This window comes from Oncorhynchus keta, chromosome 23 (assembly GCF_023373465.1).
Source record: "Oncorhynchus keta strain PuntledgeMale-10-30-2019 chromosome 23, Oket_V2, whole genome shotgun sequence".
NCBI classification, from domain to species: domain Eukaryota; kingdom Metazoa; phylum Chordata; class Actinopteri; order Salmoniformes; family Salmonidae; genus Oncorhynchus; species Oncorhynchus keta.
In genome coordinates, this window is record NC_068443.1 from 23,071,908 (window position 1) to 23,091,303 (window position 19,396).

At 41.8% G+C, this 19,396-nt stretch overlaps 1 protein-coding gene across 1 annotated transcript in view; it reads left to right on the forward strand.

The window, feature by feature from the left end:
- LOC118402527 (cadherin-2-like) overlaps window positions 1-17,206 on the forward strand; it is a 104,023-nt gene extending 86,817 nt beyond the window's left edge. Inside the window, exons 15-16 of the mRNA XM_052476877.1 lie at window positions 9,637-9,801; window positions 15,653-17,206. Of these exons, the coding sequence (XP_052332837.1) occupies window positions 9,637-9,801; window positions 15,653-15,859 (372 nt within the window). The 3' untranslated portion in view covers window positions 15,860-17,206. The remainder of the gene's footprint in view (window positions 1-9,636; window positions 9,802-15,652) is intronic.
- The last annotated feature ends 2,190 nt before the right edge of the window (window positions 17,207-19,396 follow it).

Here is a 19,396-nt window from a genome sequence, read left to right on the forward strand (position 1 = left end):
TAAGATTGAAATTGGGGAGAAAAAGTGTGTACATTTGTTTATATTAAGATAAACATGAGCCATGTGGTTATATTAAGACAAACCTGATACATGTGTTTATATGAACAACCTTTTTTGTGTTTCTGTGTTTGTGTCTATTTTTATTTTTTTTCAGGCATGTACAGTGCCTTCTAAAAAAGTATTCATAGCCCTTCACCTTTTGTTGTGTTTTTTAAGCCAAAACTGTAACTCGGCCACTCAGGAACATTCACTGTTTCTTGGTAAGCAACTCCAGTGTAGATTTGGCCTTGTGTTTTAGGTTATTGTCCTGCTGAAAGCTGAATTCATCTCACAGTGTCTGGTGGAAAGCAGACTAAACCAGGTTTTCCTCTAGGATTTTGCATTTGTGCTTAGCTCCATTCCGCTTATTTTTTCATCCTGAAAAACTCCCCAGTCCATAACGATTACAAGCATACCTATAACATGATGCAGCCATCAGTATACTTGAAAATATGGAGAGTGGTGCTCAGTAATGTGTTGCACTTGATTTGCCCCAGATATAACACTTCATGTTTAGGACAAAAGGTTAGTTGCTTTGCCATATTTTTGGGGAGTTTGACTTTAGTGCCTTGTTGCAAACAGGATCTATGCTTTGGGAATATATTTACTCTGCACAGGGTCCCATATTTTACCTCTGTCAATTAGGTTAGTATTGTGGAATAACTACAATGTTGTTGATCCTTCCTCGGTTTTCATTATCCTGACACCATTCATATCACCAACATGGATACTTGTTAAATCCTCTCTGGGATATGTGGGACCCACCTGGCCATAAGCCAGGGAAAATACAGAGTGCCAAATTCAAATAAATTACTATAAAAATCAAACTTTCATTAAATCACACATGCAAAATAGCAAATTAAAGCTACACTTGTCACATGTCAGATTTCAAAAAGGCTTTTCAGCGAAAGCAAACAATGCTATTATCTGAGGATAGCACCATAGTAAACAAAGAGAGAAAAGCACATTTCAACCCTGCAGGTGCGACACAAAACTCAGAAATAAAAATATAATTCATGCCTTACCTTTGACGAGCTTCTTTTGTTGGCACTCCAATATGTCCCATAAACATCGGAAATGGTCCATTTGTTCGATTAATTCCTTTGATATACAGTGGGGCAAAAAATAATTTAGTCAGCCACCAATTGTGCAAGTTCTCCCACAATTTTCATCATAGGTACACTTCAACTATGACAGACAAAATGAGGGAAAAAAATCCAGAAAATCACATTGTAGGATTTTTAATTTATTTATTTGCAAATTATGGTGGAAAATAAGTATTTGGTCACCTACAAACAAGCAAGATTTCTGGCTCTCACAGACCTGTAACTTCTTCTTTAAGAGGCTCCTCTGTCCTCCACTCGTTATCTGTATTAATGGCACCTGTTTGAACTTGATATCAGTATAAAAGACACCTGTCCACAACCTCAAACAGTCACACTACAAACTCCACTATGGCCAAGACCAAAGAGCTCTCAAAGGACACCAGAAACAAAATTGTAGACCTGCACCAGGGTGGGAAGACTGAATCTGCAATAGGTAAGCAGCTTGGTTTGAAGAAATCAACTGTGGGAGCAATTATCAGGAAATGGAAGACATACAAGACCACTGATAATCTCCCTCGATCTGGGGCTCCACGCAAGATCTCACCTTGGGGTCAAAATGATCACAAGAACGGTGAGCAAAAATCCCAGAACCACACGGGGGGGACCTAGTAAATGACCTGCAGAAAGCTGGGACCAAAGTAACAAAGCCTACCATCAGCAAGGGCATTGAAGATTAAACATGGCTGTGTCTTTCAGCATGACAATGATCCCAAACACACCGCCCGGGCAACGAAGGAGTGTCTTCGTAAGAAGCATTTCAAGGTCCTGGAGTGGCCTAGCCAGTCTCCAGATCTCAACCCCATAGAAAATCTTTGGAGGGAGTTGAAAGTCCGTGTGGCCCAGCAACAGCCCCAAAACATCACTGCTCTAGAGGAGATCTGCATGGAGAAATGGGCCAAAGTACCAGCAACAGTTTGTGAAAACCTTGTGAAGACTTACAGAAAACGTTTGACCTCTGTCATTGCCAACAAAGGGTATAATAACAAAGTATTGAGAAACTTTTGTTATTGACCAAATACTTATTTTCCACCATAATTTGCAAATAAATTCATTAAAAACCCTACAGTGTGATTTTCTGGATGATTTTTTTCCTAATTTTGAGAGAGCATTATCACATAGTCGGACAGCTGGTGCTCTCATACATACATGCCTCAGTGTTGCTTGCCTCGAAGCGAGCATAAAAGGCTTTTAGCCCTTTCTGGTAGGCTTGCTTCACTGGGCAGCTCGTGGCTGGGTTTCCCTTTGTAGTCTGTAATAGTTTTCAAGTGTCAGAGCTGGTGTTTTAGGATTCAATCGTATTCCTGTATTGACGCTTTGCCTGTATGATGGTTCGTCGGAGGGCATTGCAGGATTTCTTATATGCGTACGGATTAGTGTCCTGGTCCCTGAAAGCGGCAGCGCTAGCCTTTAGCTCAATGCGGATGTTGCCTGTAATCCATGGCTCCTGGATGGGATATGTACGTCCCCATGGAGCCGACGTCGTCAATGCACTTATTGATGAAGCCGATGACTGATACTCCTCAATGCCATTGGATGAATCCCGGAACATATTCCAGTCTGTAATAGCAAAACAGTCCTGTAGAGTAGCATCCATGTCATCTTACCACTTCCGTATTGAGCGAGTCACTGGTACTCCCTGCTTCAGTTTTTGCTTGTAAGCAGGAATCAGGAGAATAGAATTATGGTCAGATTTGCAAAATGGAGGGCGGAGAGATTTGTATGCATCTCTGTGTGTGGAGTAAAGGTGGTCTAGAATTTTTTTCCCTCTGGTTGTACATGTGATATGCTGGTAGAAATGAGGTAATAACGGATTTAAGTTTGCCTGCAATAAAGTCCCCGGCCACTAGGAGCGCCGCTTCTAGATGAGCATTTACTTGTTTGCTTATGGCCTTATACAGTTGGTTGTGTGCAGTCTTAAAACAGCAGCCATCCCCTCCGGCACCATTCAGACTCAGAAGCAGTGAGATATGATGCACAAAAACGGTATCTACCACAAAATCACGACACTAATAACCACCGTGGTCAAAATAACTATAAAGAACGTCGCCAGTGAAATGACTACCGCTATAATCAACCCACACAAAGTGTCAGGGCACAATGGTACCAAAGCATTCAATGATGCTAAAAACATAATATAATAATAATATATGCCATTTAGCAGACGCTTTTATCCAAAGTGACTTACAGTCATGTGTGCATACATTCTACGTATGGGTGGTCCCAGGAATCGAACCCACTACCCTGGCGTTACAAGCGCCATGCTCTACCAACTGTGCTACAGAAGGACCACAGAACATAAACCAATACTCTAAAAGTTCTGCTAAGAGAAGTACAGAAGCGCCCAAAAAATTGAGAAGGAGGAAAAAGACAAGTTGCCATGACTAGGCGTAGAATTTGCGGAGAACAGGTCCGCCGGAATTAACACCATTAGCGAGGACGTAAACAATTCAATAACTCTCAATATCACTCGAAACCCAATCCAGTGCACGCTTGATCCAGAAACAAGCCCACAGGCTTTGACAATAGACTTCGATACAAATGTTGTAACACACAAGGTAAACAACATTGCAATAGCCAATTCCACTCAAACTCCGATAAGTCTATCTGTTTTCACCATGAACACAAATGGCACATCACGCCGTTGTGAACAATCACTCCACTTTGTGGGGAATATAACTACAGAACGCAACTCTGAAAGTCGCTACCTGGAAACCGTCCTGGAGGACTGCTTAACCTGTGATGCACTAATTAATTTGGGCTCGACGATATTGCTCATCTCTCAAATATAGTTCAATGATCTCAAAAGGACTGTGAACCCAGCTAAACGTTGATTAAAAACGGTACGATGCGGAACTAAACTTTGAGGTTTAACTCAACTTCCTCGCCTCTCACAATGTGACTCATGCTGATACTAGACTTCCAAAATGTATCGCTTTTTTACCCTGTGAATGTTACCAGCCTCGACATTGAACTCCTGCTACTTGGAGCAGACTTGATGGATCGTTTTGTCCCACTGATGGATTGGAAAAACAACCAATTGTGGTCACCGTGCTGTCTCCACTGACCACACTGTCTTCTCCTAATACTGGTTGCAACACAGTCACCCACAAGAAGTATCTGTCGACAGGAGCAGATATTATGAGATCTCGTCACATTAAATCAGCGGACCTGATAGACTATTCATTTCATGATTTTGAGCCAGCAGTCTCTGTGTGTGAGCAACTTCCCTCCTCCTTGGAGTCATGCAATACTGAAGCTAAGATTAACTTCTCTTGTCCGTTAGACACTTCCTGTCTCAGAAAACAAAGCATCAACGTTCAAAGTGGACTCTGCTTCCGATGATACATTTTCCGCTTTGAGTTACGCTTTTTTTTCCCGCTTTGAGTTTAACGTTACGTTATGAAACGCTATTTTTTTCCGTTTATCACACAGTCTTCATAGATCGATATCTAGGCTATATATGGACCGATTTAATCGAAAAAAAGACCCAATAGTGATTATGGGACATCTAGGAGTGCCAACAAAGAAGATGGTCAAAGGTAATGAATGTTTTATATTTTATTTTTGCGGTTTGTGTAGCGACGACTATGCTAATTATTTTGTTTACGTCACCTGCGGGTCTTTTGGGGTGTTACATGCTATCAGATAATAGCTTCTCATGCTTTCGCCGAAAAGCATTTTAAAAATCGGACTTGTTGCCTGGATTCACAACGAGTGTAGCTTTAATTCAATACCCTGCATGTGTATTTTAATGAACGTTTGAGTTTTAACTAATACTATTAGCATTTAGCGTAGCGCATTTGCATTTCCAGAGCTCTAGATGGGACGCCTGCGTGCCAGGCAGGACCAAGAGATTAACCTGTAGTGACACCATCCTGTGAACGGGACCGTTGTCATCATCTGACACTAATTAGCATAATGCAACGGACATACATTTTCACAGAAAATATTCCTATTCATGAAAATCACAAGTGAAATATATTGGAACACAGCTTAGCCTTTTGTTAATCACCCTGTCATCTCAGATTTTCAAAATATGCTTTAAAGCCAATGCTAGACAAGCATTTGTGTAAGTTTATCATAGCCTAGCATAGCATTATGCCTTGCTAGCAGCAGGCAACCTTGTCACGGAAATCAGAAAAGCAATCGAATTAAATCGTTTACCTTTGATGAACTTCAGATGTTTTCACTCACGAGACCTCCAGGTAGACAGCCAAAGTAAAAAAAATTCCCAAAAGATTATTTTTGTAGACGAAATAGCTCCATTTGTTCTTCACGTTTGGCTGAGAAATCGGCCGGAATTTGCGGTCACCACAACGCTGAAAAATATTCCAAATTAGCTCCATAATATCGACAGAAACATGGCAAACATTGTTTAGAATCCATCCTCAAGGTGTTTTTCTAATATCTATTCGATAATATATCCATATATCCAAGCTTTGGCTTTGTTGGCGAAGATGCGCCTTATTGCGCTGTGCCAAATGGCCAAGAGGAAAAGATCGAGGGACCCCTGAGAGAGGTAAAGTCTGAAACCTTCTCCCGTCTTCACTCCTTTGTGTACCGAGCTCCAGTTGTGAGCTTGGAGGTGAGTTTATCATCTCCACCTCGTGTTGAGATTCAAAGTTCTAACCATTTTAAACATGTAGCTACCGTTTCATGCTTTTTCTGGTCTCCTGTGTTAATTTCTTTATTTATATATTTTCCTCGAAAGGGACGGTTCCGGCAGGCTGGCACACTCCCTCACTTTGGGGTGGTGATTACTCACTGTGCAATGTTATGGAAAACAATAATCTCTTATAACTTTTCAAACACATCCCTCTCTAAACAAAAACACTTTCCAATTTTTTTACATATTACATGCACAACACACAGTATGGAAACTTCATCTACAGTTGAAGTCGGAAGTTTACATACACTTAGGTTGGAGTCATTAAAACTCGTTGTTCAACCACTCCACACATTTCTTGTTAACAAACTATCATTTTGGCAAGTCGGTTAGGACATCTACTAGTCATTTTTTCCAACAATTGTTTACATCAATGTTTAAATCAATCCCAGAACAACAGCAAAGGACCTTGTGAATATGCTGGAGGAAACAGGTACAAAAGCATCTATATTCACAGTAAAATGAGTCCTATATCGACACAACCTGAAAGGCCGCTCAGCAAGGAAGAAGCCACTGCTCCATAACCGCCATAAAAAGCCAGACTACAGTTTGCAACTGCACATGGGGACAAAGATCGTACTTTTTGGAGAAATGTCCTCTGGTCTGATGAAACAAAAATAGAACTGTTTGGCCATAATGACCATCGTTATGTTTGGAGGAAAAAGGGGAGGCTTGCTAGCCGAAGAACACTATCCCAACCGTGAAGCACGGAGGTGGCAGCATCATATTTTTTGGGGGGTGCTTTGCTGCAGGAGAGACTGGTGCACTTCACAAAATAGATGGCATCATGAGGTAGGAAAATTATTTGAATATATTGAAGCATCATATCAAGACATCAGTCAGGAAGTTAAAGCTTGGTCGCAAATGGGTCTTCCAAATGGACAATGACCCCAAGCATACTTCCAAAGTTGTGGCAAAATGGTGTAAGGACAACAAAGTCAAGGTATTGGAGTGGCCATCACAACGCCCTGATATTAATCCTTTCGAAAATTTGTGGGCAGAACTGAAAAGGTGTGTCCAAGCAAGGAGGCCTACAAACCTGACTCAGTTACACCAGTTCTGTCAGGAGGAATGGGCCAAAATTCACCCAACTTATTGTGGGAAGCTTGTGGAAGGCTCCCCGAAATGCTTGACCCAAGTTAAACAATTTAATGGCAATGCTACCAAATACTAATTGAGTGTATGTAAACTTCTGACCCACTGGGAATGTGATCAAAGAAAGAAAAACTGAAATAAATTATTCTCTTTACTATTATTCTGACATTTCACATTCTTAAAATAAAGTGGTGATACTAACTGACCTAAAACAGGGAATTTTCTACTTGGATTAAATGTCAGGAATTGTGAAAAACTGAGTTTAAATGTATTTGGTTAAGGTATGTAAACTTCCAACTTCAACTGTATGTAGTTTGTATACTTTTGGAGTTACAGTATTTCCTTTATAACATTTTTAATGACCTCACAAAATAACAAACATGACATTAGTGTTATATAGATCGCCTCTGACTTTACCCCACATTCTACGTTCAAATTATTGTTCCAGTATTCGCTTTTGATCATGTTTGAGTTTCAGCGGGAAAAGGTCTGTTGAGACTAAGCACTTTGCTTTGGTGAATTTTGAGAGCACAGGCCTGGATCTTCTCCCTTGATTTAAAACAGGGCGTGAGTGTCAATACCGACTAGTTCTATCCCTCTATGGGTGAAAGGGGATCTGATTGAAGTTAGTCATTGCAAACCTGATCTGACCTATTTGGATTCTCGAGTTCAGTCATGAAACTGTTTTAGTCACCATTGTCCTGATATTGAAATCCCAGAGCAGATTCCTTTCTCTCCGGCAACTGAGTTAGGAAGGACACCTGTATCTTTGTAGTGACTGGGTGTATTGATACACCATCCAAAGTGTAATAACTTTTATTTTTGACCCATCTACCAATAGGTTATCTTCTTTGCGAGGCATTGGAAAATCGTTCTGGTCTTTGTGGTTGAATCTGTGCTTGAAATTCACTGACTGAGGGACCTTACAGATAATTGTATATGTGGAGCACAGAGATAATGTAGTCATTCAAAAAAAAAAGTTAAACACTATTATTTCACACAGAGTGAGTCCATGCAACTTATTAAGTGACTTGTGTGGTGGAAATTCTAACCAAGTGAGAGAGACTTTGTTATTTCTTCAAACAATCATACTTTAATATTGATTAATTATTGCAATAATGGAGCTGGTCAATGACCACCCGTAGTTAACCGTTGAGAGCCCAGTGAGCAGAACTGTGCCACCCCATTTTATAGTTAAGACACATCCTCCTGAATATGTGACAAACAACAGATGTCTGGAATGGGTGAAAAGGTTAGGATTTGTATAAAATAAATGAATAATTCACATCAGATAGTATCTGCTGTGAAGACTGTTCTCATTGTATAGAAACCAGGGTTTGGCCTCCAAGACGAGGTTCTTCTCATCAGCTGTCCATACCAGAGCCTTCTCTTCCCTGCTACCTCATAGTACACAAACACCTTCTATGGAAGGCAGGCTGTAAGTTTTATTACCAAGCTATCATAAATCCATTGCCACCCCAAATCAGTCCACACAGACACAGATGAGAGAGTAATGAGAAACCTTATTCGATGCAATAACAGTATTATAACATCATTTTCTACCATACTTGTTAAGCAAATATTTACTCTTGAACTTATTTAGGTTTGCCATAACAAAGGGATGAAATACTTATTAGCTCAAGACATTTCAGCTTTTCATTTTTTATTAATTTGTAATTTGATATTATGGGGTATTGTTTGTAGGCCAGTAAAAAAATCTCAATTTAATCCATTTTAAATCCAGGCTGTAACACAACAAAATGTTGAAAAAGTCAAGGGGCGTGAATACTTTCTGAAGGCACTGTATGTTTATATGGTCCACCTTTAATCATGCAAATGTTTGCATGTGTGTGCGTTTGTGTGTGTTTGTTTGTGTGTATGTGTGTGTGAGCGTGCGATCGAGCGTGTAAATGTGCATAGTTATATGTGCACGTAAGCAGGGACAATTTTGAAGGGGGATATTAGAGATGGATGGATTACTGAAAATCTGCTGAGGGACAATCCATCATACACACTTATTAAACACAGCTATTTTCCATGGCATTCTCTCCATCATATCTTCTCTGATAGCATATCAGTCCAGCTCCTCACTGCTGTCTTCTCATCTACATCACAACTCTCCCTCTCTCTCTCGCTCTCTCTCTCTCTCGACACTGCACAAACCAAACAAGCCAGTCAGGTTGCCTTGGCAATGTTAATAGGATAATTAATGGCTTATGCATATCCGCTATTCCGTGCCTAGGGCTGATTACAGCAGAACAGTTTCCTGCGCACCCTTCCAGGAGAACACCTCTCTATTGCAACTGGCTTGTCGACTGATGCTCTGTTTCTTAGCCTTGACCCTGACGCTGGATCTTGTTAAAAACAGCGGTCTTAAGTCATGTTTACAAACAATCTAAAGTCCACCCATTGATAGGTTTCTTTTGCTCTAATGTTACAAGGTCGCTCATGATAATGGCTGGAATGGAGTAAATGGAATGGCATAAAACACATATAAACCATGTGTTTGATGAATTTGATACAATTCCACTGATTCCACTCCAGCCATTACCATGAGCCTGTCCTCCCCAATTAAGGTGCCACCAACCTCTTGTGGTGTGTATGGATCCCAGTCTGAACCCGGTTGGGGGGGTTCTGCCCATGCCAAGCTCCTCTCCCCAGCTCTGTGAGGATATACACTTATCTCTGGCTCCTTGCTGACTCCCATCTGCCTCTCCCCCTCCCCTCTAGGATTACGACTTGAGCCAGCTCCAGCAGCCCGACACGATAGAGCCTGATGCCATTAAACCCGTGGGGATACGGCGTATGGACGAGAGGCCGCTGCACCCCGAGCCCCAGTACCCTATAAGGTCAGCAGCCCCACACCCAGGGGACATTGGAGACTTCATCAACGAGGTAAAAAAAAAAGCATCTAGAGTAATGCAACGTTGAGAGGAAATTGCCTCCCTCTCAAAGTCCATTGTCAATGTCAAAATCAGGAGGATTTAGAGAAGGATTTCATTCAATTGTCAATTTAGTGAAATGAAGTGAACGCTTCGAAACAAAATAAAACTGAGGTAGATGGTGCTGGCTTCACTTTTGAATTTCATTGAGGTTAAATTAGCAAGCTCTTTCCCTGTACTCATGGAAGTATTGATTGAAACAAAAGCAGACACATGCCTTCATTTTGCTGGACCCAGGAAGAGTAGCTGCTTCCTTGGCAGCAGCTAATGGGGATCCAAAATACATACAAATATAAAAATGAAAGGTTAATGATTTTCATGAATAAACTTTCCCTTTTGAATTTAAAAATACATGAATATAACTAGGTTTCGATCTAATTGGCAATAGATTTTCATGCAAATATTCTAAAATCCGCATAAAAACAACTTGCATTCTCCCACCAGAGATGTGTTCCCATCAAATTGACTTGTTGCAGATAAATGGCTGTGCGTGATGACACAGTGCACATAAAAATGCCTTTTCTGGTCAAGTCCATATGTACCGAATACAAAATAAAAGTGAAATGGGTTTCCATTGCATTTTAACTCTGCGGATGCTTTTCTCACAAAAAAATGTTGCATTATATAGTGTGCCCACTCTGGTATTGGCACTTGCGCTCTAGCCAACTGGGTCTCCAGTGCAGATACAGTCCACGTATAGCCTACATTATGAGATATTTGTATTTGTCAAACTTCAGCCAAGCATCGATTATCATGTCACCCGAATAGACCCTCAATTTTTATTTGAAAGGAGCATCAAGCTCATCACGTTGCACTTTCACCACCCTGTGAAGTTCATCATAACTTATTTAATCTGTAGCCTAATAAACTGCATGGTTTTCCAACAAGTCATAGTGGGAGGACCACATAACATGACCAATATTTGCTCATAAAAAAGGTTTCTCGATGGAAACCTCACATTTTATTTTCATTGATAAAACTTCACTATTTATATGTGTCCAATTTAAATGAGCTAAATGTTATTATGATTATTCAAAGAGTTCACTTGTAGATCATTTTATTTTTCACTTCACGCCATGTAGCACGGGATGGAGTTAGCTTTAGACGTCGCTCTGTAGATATCTAGTGTGATGAGAAAGAGAAGCACATTGGCTTTCCATTGAGGCACCCTGTTCTGTTCGACATGGCCTCGCTTGCCTCAGGCCACCATTGAGTCCAGCTGGGGAATTTATAATGAAAAAGACAGTCATGTATTCTTCACCAGCTCCAACAGACAATACTTTCACAGTATTACAAAGTGAGTTCTCTCCCTCTCCCAGTTTTTGGCCTATTCCCATGTTTTTAGATTAGAACTTGCCCTTTCAGCTCAGCTTCCCCTACTCACGCTATATCTCTCCCATTCCCCCTCCTTCGCTCTCTCAGAAAAGTCCTGAATACACTTAATGCTCCTGTCAGCTCAATTTATATAGAGTGAGTTTGAGTGTTTTGCCCAGTGAGCAAAAAAAAGTTGCAAAACTGAGCAACTTGTTGGAGCAGAGAAAAGTCTGCTGTTTAAATGTATTCTTTCTATAGAAGGACAGGAAGATGTTGTGGGTCGGAGCATCCTGACCAAGACATCCACATTACAGGCAGTACATGTCAGCCTGTTTCCCATAACACACACAGACAGGCGGTCATGGTTGATTCTATCCACTACACCCTGCTGGCAGCTAGTTTATGCCTTGTGGTCATTGGGGTTGGAATCTGACCTGACTGCCCTGGGAGAGGGGTTGGAGGGGGGTGAGGGTGGGGTTACGGGTCTGGGCTCAAACTCTGGAGTGTGCACACAACCCTATGCCTACAGAGCCTTTGGCAGTTAATTCAAAAAGGTGGAGTTAAAATTGAAGCATAGGTCTCAAATCCTCCTAAGAATTTATTCCCTCGGAGTGGCCAACAATAGTCTATTATTCAGCTTTTAGTCTGTTCCTGCTCAGGGAGGTAATGTCTGGGAAATTAGCCTCACCATACACATACGCTTTTGTTGGCAACAGGTGCTGGACAAAAAGTTCACACAGTTTTAGATTTAAGATTTAAATGTTATCGGAGAGGAAAGTTTTTCCATTCAACATTTCAACTGGTGAAATGAACAGAGAAACTTGCTACTGCAATTTCTTTTAAATCCTTTATTTAACCAGGTAGGCTAGTTGACAACAAGTTCTCATTTACAACTGCGACCTGGCCAAGATAAAGCAAAGCAATGCAACAAAAACAACAACACATGGTTACACATGGAATAAACAAACATAAAGTCAATAATACAATAGAAAAGTATATATACAGTGTGTGCAAATGAGGTAGGATAAGGCAATAAATAGGCCATCGTGGCGAAATAATTACAATATAGCAATTTAACACTGGAGTGATAGATGTGCAGAAGATGAGTGTGCAAGTAGAGATAATGGGGTGCAATGGAGCAAAATAAATAAAATAAATAACAGTATGGGGATGAGGATGAGGTAGTTGGATGGGCTATTTACAGATGGTCTATGTACAGGTGCAGTGATCTGTGAGCTGCTCTGACAGCTGGTGCTCAAAGCTAGTGAGGGAGATATGAGTCTCCAGCTTCAGTGATTTTTGCAGTTCGTTCCAGTCATTGGCAGCAGAGAACTGGAAGGAAAGGTGGCCGAAGGAGGAATTGGCTTTGGGAGTGACCAGTAAAATATACCTGCTGGAGCCTGTGCTATGGGTGGCTGCTGCTATGGTGATCAGTGAGCGGAGATAAGGTGGGGCATTACCTAGCAAAGACTTATAGATGACCTGGAGCCAGTGGGTTTGGCGACGAATATGAAGCGAGGACCAGCCAACGAGAGCATACAGGTCGCAGTGGTGGGTAGTATATGGGGCTTTGGTGACAAAATGAATGGCACTGTGATAGACTGCATCCAATTTGCTGAGTAGAGTGTTAGAGGCTATTTTGTAAATGACTTCGCCAAAGTCAAGGATTGGTAGGATGGTCAGTTTTACGAGGGTATGTTTGGCAGCATGAGTGAAGGATGCTTTGTTTGTGAAATAGGAAGCGGATTCTAGATTTAATTTTGGATTGGAGATGCTTAATGTAAGTCTGGAAGGAGAGTTTACAATCTAACCAGACACCTAGGTATTTTTAGTTGTCCTCATATTCTAAGTCAGAACCGTCCAGAGTAGTGATGCTGGACGGGTGGGCAGGGATTGGTTGAACAGCATGCATTTAGTTTTACTTGCATTTAAGAGCAGTTGGAGGCCATGGAAGGAGAGTTGTATGCCATTGAAGCTCATCTGGAGGTTGGTTAACATAATGTCCAAAGAAGGGCCAGAAGTATACAGAATGGTGTCATCTGCGTAGAGGTGGATCAGAGAATCACCAGCAGCAAGAGCAACATCATTGATGTATACAGAGAAAAGAGTGGCCCGAGACTGACAGAGGTCCGGACAACAGGCCCTCCGATTTGACACACTGAACTGTGTCTGAGAAGTAGTTGGTGAACCAGGCGAGGCAGGCATTCTCTGGAATCTCTGAATAGGATGTTATTCAATTCAATCAGAGACCTGTATTGTGAGCAGTGGAACAGAAGAGAAAGGCAGGGTAGACAAGGAAAGACAGGACAGCACAATGTTTTCTTAAAATTGACTATTGTCTCTCTCACACAGTGGATGATTCAATCTTAGTGGAATTAGGAGGATGAGGCTTTGTGATTGGCTTACTTTGTCACACTGCCAGTGGGGTGGTGGTTATGCCGGATGGGGCTCTATCCACCGGACCAGTGATGGCAGTAATTGTAATGAACGATCCCTCTGTCATATTTCCCACCAAATGATCAGCGCCACAGCCCTGAGCAAACATTTAGTGAAGGCTAACAAGTGGAAAATAATCACTAAGCGTCGAGGCACTTTGTTTCAATCTATCCTTTATTTGAGAGAGCGAGAGACAGAGAGTGAGAGAGACCAAGAGAGTGAGAGCGCGAGAGACAGAGAGCGAGAGAGACAGAGAGACGGAGAGCGTGAGAGACAGAGAGCGTGAGAGACATAGAGCGCGAGAGAAAGTGGTAGTGGTGTTGTAACAACAAAATGAAAGAGCTCCAATACATATCTGACATGTTTCTAATGAGCCTAGTGGCTTAGTCGTGACTCTGTTGTGCTCGGTTTCTTTTAATTCGGTTATTATTTGTTAGATTTCAGTAGCAGTGATAAGAGATCGGATTCAGGCCTGAACCCAATGCAGTTCATGGCCAGAGCACATCTCCAATGATAGATAAGCAATATATTGTCATGTTCTGGCCTTTATTTCCTTTGTTTTGTCTTTATTTACTATGGTCAGGGCGTGAGTTGGGGTGGGCAGTCTATGTGTGTTTTTCTATGTTGGGGTTTTGAGTTCAGCCTAGTATGGTTCTCAATCAGAGGCAGGTGTCGTTAGTTGTCTCTGATTGAGAACCATACTTAGGTAGCCCGGGTTTCACTTTTGAGTTGTGGGTGTTTGTTTCCGTGTGTGTGTTTGTTTCCGTGTGTGTGTTTGTTGCCACACGGTACTGTTTCGGGTTTCGTTCGTGTTCATGTTCACGTTTATTGTTTTATATTTCATAGTGTTCAGTTTATATCTTATAATAAAAGTTATGGACACTTACCACGCTGCGCATTGGTCCTCCGATCCTTCTCGCTTCTCCTCCTCAGAAGAGGAGGAGGAATGCCGTTACATACATCCAGGAATGGGCTATGAAAACAATAGCAACCCATAAGGACATCTCACGCAGCAATGAGAGTTTCTGGGAATGTTAAGTACAGTCTTCAAAATGGAAACCCCCCCAATCCCAACCTACCTTCTGGAACACACGCACTGGAACAAATACATATACTGTACGCACACACACACACACACACACACACACACACACACGCACGCACGCACACGCACGCACGCACGCACACACACACACACGCACGCACGCACGCACGCACGCACGCACGCACGCACACACACACACACACACACACACACACACACACACACACACACACACACACACACACACACACACACACACACACACACACACACACACACACACACGCACGCACGCACGCACGCACGCACGCACACACACACACACACACACACACACACACACACACACACACACACACACACACACACACACGCACGCACACACACACACACACACACACACACACACACACACACACACACACACACACACACACACTGCTCTGCACTTCTTCACCGTTCCCCAGTCCTCATTCATAGTTTTAGGGCAAAACTTAAACACATGAAGTGGAGGGGTTATGTAGTACTACATCATGGTCCAGAATGTGGTGGCGATGGCTACCATATTGTCAGTGCGACTACAGTGATCTCCTCCTCTCAGCGCTCCAAGCCCCTCAGGCAGCGCCTGTGGAGAGGGGAGTGAAGGATGGTTGAGGATGGAGGGCCAGCTCATCAGTGGCAGCCTTCCAGTGAGCTGAGGCATTTGGTCATGCTCAATCTCAGCATTCGATCAAGTTCTAGATAATCCTGAATGCCAGAAACATCAGGGAGAATCACAGCCAAAATGCTGTGCTGCAGACGGACAGTCATGTAGAAGGGAGGAGAACTAAGATAATGTGTCTAATATTAGCCTGTGTAGGTGGAAGTGGGGGATAAGAACATGTCTGTGAATGTGAATGGTATCTTGTAGCTGTCGTCAGACAGGGACTGGGTCTGTCGTGGTGGACTGGATTGCCGTAATCTCCTCACTCATTTTACTGTGTTTTTTTATTTCCTCCTGTCCATCCAGGGACTAAAGGCAGCAGACAACGACCCCACAGCCCCGCCCTACGACTCCCTGCTGGTGTTCGACTACGAGGGCAGTGGTTCCACAGCCGGCTCCCTAAGCTCCCTCAACTCCTCCAGCAGCGGAGGGGACCAGGACTACGATTACCTCAACGACTGGGGCCCTCGCTTCAGAAAACTGGCAGACATGTACGGAGGGAGCGATGACTAGGAGACGAGACCTACAAAAAAACAAGTTGACAAAGAATGGTGAACCCAGGAAAGTAGAAAATATATTTTGTTTTCCTCTCGATGGACGTGGACAGGTTCTGATTACCGATATTCCCCTGACCGAGTGGTGACAGGAACAATGACAGAAAAGTACAAAAAATTACAGCATAATTTCAAAATATTTTCAAAAACAACCAATCTAGGCTTATTGTTGTAGTCTACGCATACATATGCTTGTTGAAGGCTTAGGCATACGCTGAAATGTGGTCCATGGTTTTGGAGAAGGGGAGGGAACATTGGTGAACTGTCACTGTTTGGATCATTGATGTTGAGAGCGCTCAGTTACACTTGAATTTCACAGTACAGAAGCACTGGGATATAATGTGCCTTTTTGTACATTTTTTGGGGATCTGAATGATTAGTTTTATGTTCAAGGCTTTAATGGTACTGACTTTTGGAGTGATTTCAAAACATTAAGTATGTTAAACTATGGTATGCTTCTACATGCTTTTTTGGTTACACAATACTGCTGTTTGTTGGACAATGATTATTTAAGTGAATTACCAAGAGGAAGAGATGATGAAGGATCTTTTGTTAACCTGGATGGGGAGAAACAACTGAGAACAGCACTGTACAGTATGCTAGAATTTTGGACTTTTTTCACTAAAACATATAACTTATGCAGCTGGTTGCAAATAAAGGGAGTCATAAATGATACTTTTGTAGCGGAATACGTTTTTTTCTTTTTTTCTGAAGTGGTGTAGTACTTTACAAAAACAGCAACTGTTTATTTTCTTCTAATCCATGTACACTTCATTTGCCTTGGTCATCATCTGGTACTTTCAACTTTTTCTTCACTGTAAAGAAAATGTGTACATAATGTTTTTTTTTTTTCTTTTTTTCTTTTGATGTAGTCTATGAAGCAGTGCAAAACGTTCTGAACTTGTAAATGTATAATTTGGACTACAAATTAAAGGTTTTGCATGTTTTTATCTTTTCACGATAACAAAAACGATGAAAAAATGTTATTTACAAAGCAAAAAAATAAAAACCAGGTGACATTACATGTGTAGAAGATAAGTTAAGAAAGTATTTTATAAAAAATGAAGAAACAACGGAACAAAAAAAATGAAAAAATTGCTATCTTGTCAGCACAACTGTTTGAATTTGTACCAAAAAAAGGGTGTGGGTGGGGTGTTGTGGTACCCACCGTTGGCACTAATTACTGAATCAGCTTTAAGACTGGGAAAGGTTTTTGTCTGAAGCTTTGTGGATAATCGTATGTACTGGAATACAAATGATACATCTGACCCCAACAATCCGAATAAAATGCTAATTTTGAAGCTAACGATTGTCTCTTTATTTCTTGATTCCTCAAACTCATCATAGTTTCTTATGAATAACAACCACTTTTACAAGAAAAGTAGCTATTGACCAACATTTGATTGTATCTTTTTCTACCAAGAGGAGGAATATGTATTTCACGCTTAATATCTTTTCAGTTTGTTGTAAATGTTTGTTTACAGTAAATACGAGTAGAGATGCATGAGTGTACTTCAGTTTTCTGGTCAATATTCAAAGGGCATTAAACAGATATTCAGAATATCTCATGTCCTCCTCACCAAGGTCAAAAGGTCATCAAGCACATATCGATCAGCTACAGCCAGCTGTTATCTGCCTGGTTCTGGAGTGTACAGCAGTCCAGAGAGGAGCGAACTGACCTAGTAAGAGGAAGGACACTCAGTCAGCAGGGCTCTGCCTTCAGGGGATGTGTATGTATACTGGTCACAAGGGACTGTGGGAAGTAGGGGTGAGAAGAAAAACATGTGAGGAGGAGGACTGAGAGATGGAAGGGTGTCACACTAACTACTGCTCTAGCTATCATGCACATAACATATCTGGATGCTACTGTCACAGACACATCAGTCACAGTGGCAGCCACTGATTGTCTGAATACCCGGGTCGCGAGGTGGTTAGAGTTGTCAACAAAGCAGCATGACAGAAATATGATGCCAAGTTTTGGAACTAGCGGTAGTTTCTTTGAGAAGAAAAATAAAGCAATCTGTGCCTTTGAACAACAGCATAAATACACTCATTTCAATGTTGTATGTCAAAAGCTGAATGACCACTGCTGCACAGTGATTTTTTTAGAATGAGCAGCCAGCCCAGGAATGAGCAAGTGCACCAGGGAGAATGCAACAAGTAGCATGCAGATGCAATAAGTTACCACACATTATCTACCTGGGGATAGCTAGCTAGCATAATGTCTTAAAGCATGATATGTGCAAGCCATCTTAACTATCATTCAGAAATAACTTAATATTTCAGAGCTAGATATTAGTTTAGAAGGTCTTGGTATTGGCATGGGAGCTAACTAGCTAGCAAGTTACCAGCTAACTGTTTTATGCTGTTTTAGTCCACACCACATGTCGCCCTGTCACCTACAGTATAACCTAATGAATACACGGGGAGGAAACAATTGGCCATGCTTTTCTGTCCGGTGGATTGGACACAGGTGGATTGGACACGCCTCATGAGTTCAGCCTAATTAGACGGTAGTTGGCTGTGAAGTCCTGCCATGAAAATGTTTGGTCTTTTGAGGTTGAGGTAATTATTCCCTGATTTGTAACTGGTAACTGCTCTGTGTTCGCTTATTGCAAGTGTTATCTCAGATATATTCATTATTACAACTTCATTCGGAAACAAAACATAAGGGTCATCTTCCTAATATTGAGTTTCACCCCCTTTTTCACTAAGAACAGCCTCAATTCATCAGGGCATGGACTCTAAAAGATGTTTCCCTCGAAAGCCAGAACCTAGGAAGAAACCTAGAGAGGAACCAGGCTTTGAGGGGTGGCCAGTCTTCTTCTGGCTGTGCCGGGTGGAGATTATAACAGAACATGGCCAAGATGTTCAAATGCTCATAGATGACCAGCAGGGTCAAATAATAATAATCAAAGTGGTTGTTGAGGGTGCAACAGGTCAGCACCTCAGGAGTAAATGTCAGTTGGCTTTTCATAGCCGATCATTCAGAGTATCTCTACCGCTCCTGCTGTCTCTAGAGAGTTGAAAACAGCAGGTCTGGGACAAGTAGCACTTCCGGTGAACAGGTCAGGGTTCCATAACCGCAGGCAGAACAGTTGAAACTGGAGCAGCAGCATGGCCAGGTGGACTGGGGACAGCAAGGAGTCATCAGGCCAGGTAGTCCTGAGGCATGGTCCTAGGGCTCAGGTCCTCCTCCGAGAGAGAGAAAGAATGAGAGAAAGAGAGACAAAGAGAGAATTAGAGAGAGCATACTTAAATAAACACAGGACACTGGATAAGACAGGAGAAATACTTCAGATATAACAGACTGACCCTAGCCCTATGACTAGCTAACTCACATATCCAACAATTCCCTTGAAGTAAATTATATTTCAATTTCCTAGGAAGTAGCGGTAAAGTGCTTAGCTATAGCTGAGTCAGATTTGGTTTAGCATCCTTTAACATTGAGGTTTTCAATTTCAGACATCAGTTTTTTATATTGTGGTGTCTTTTC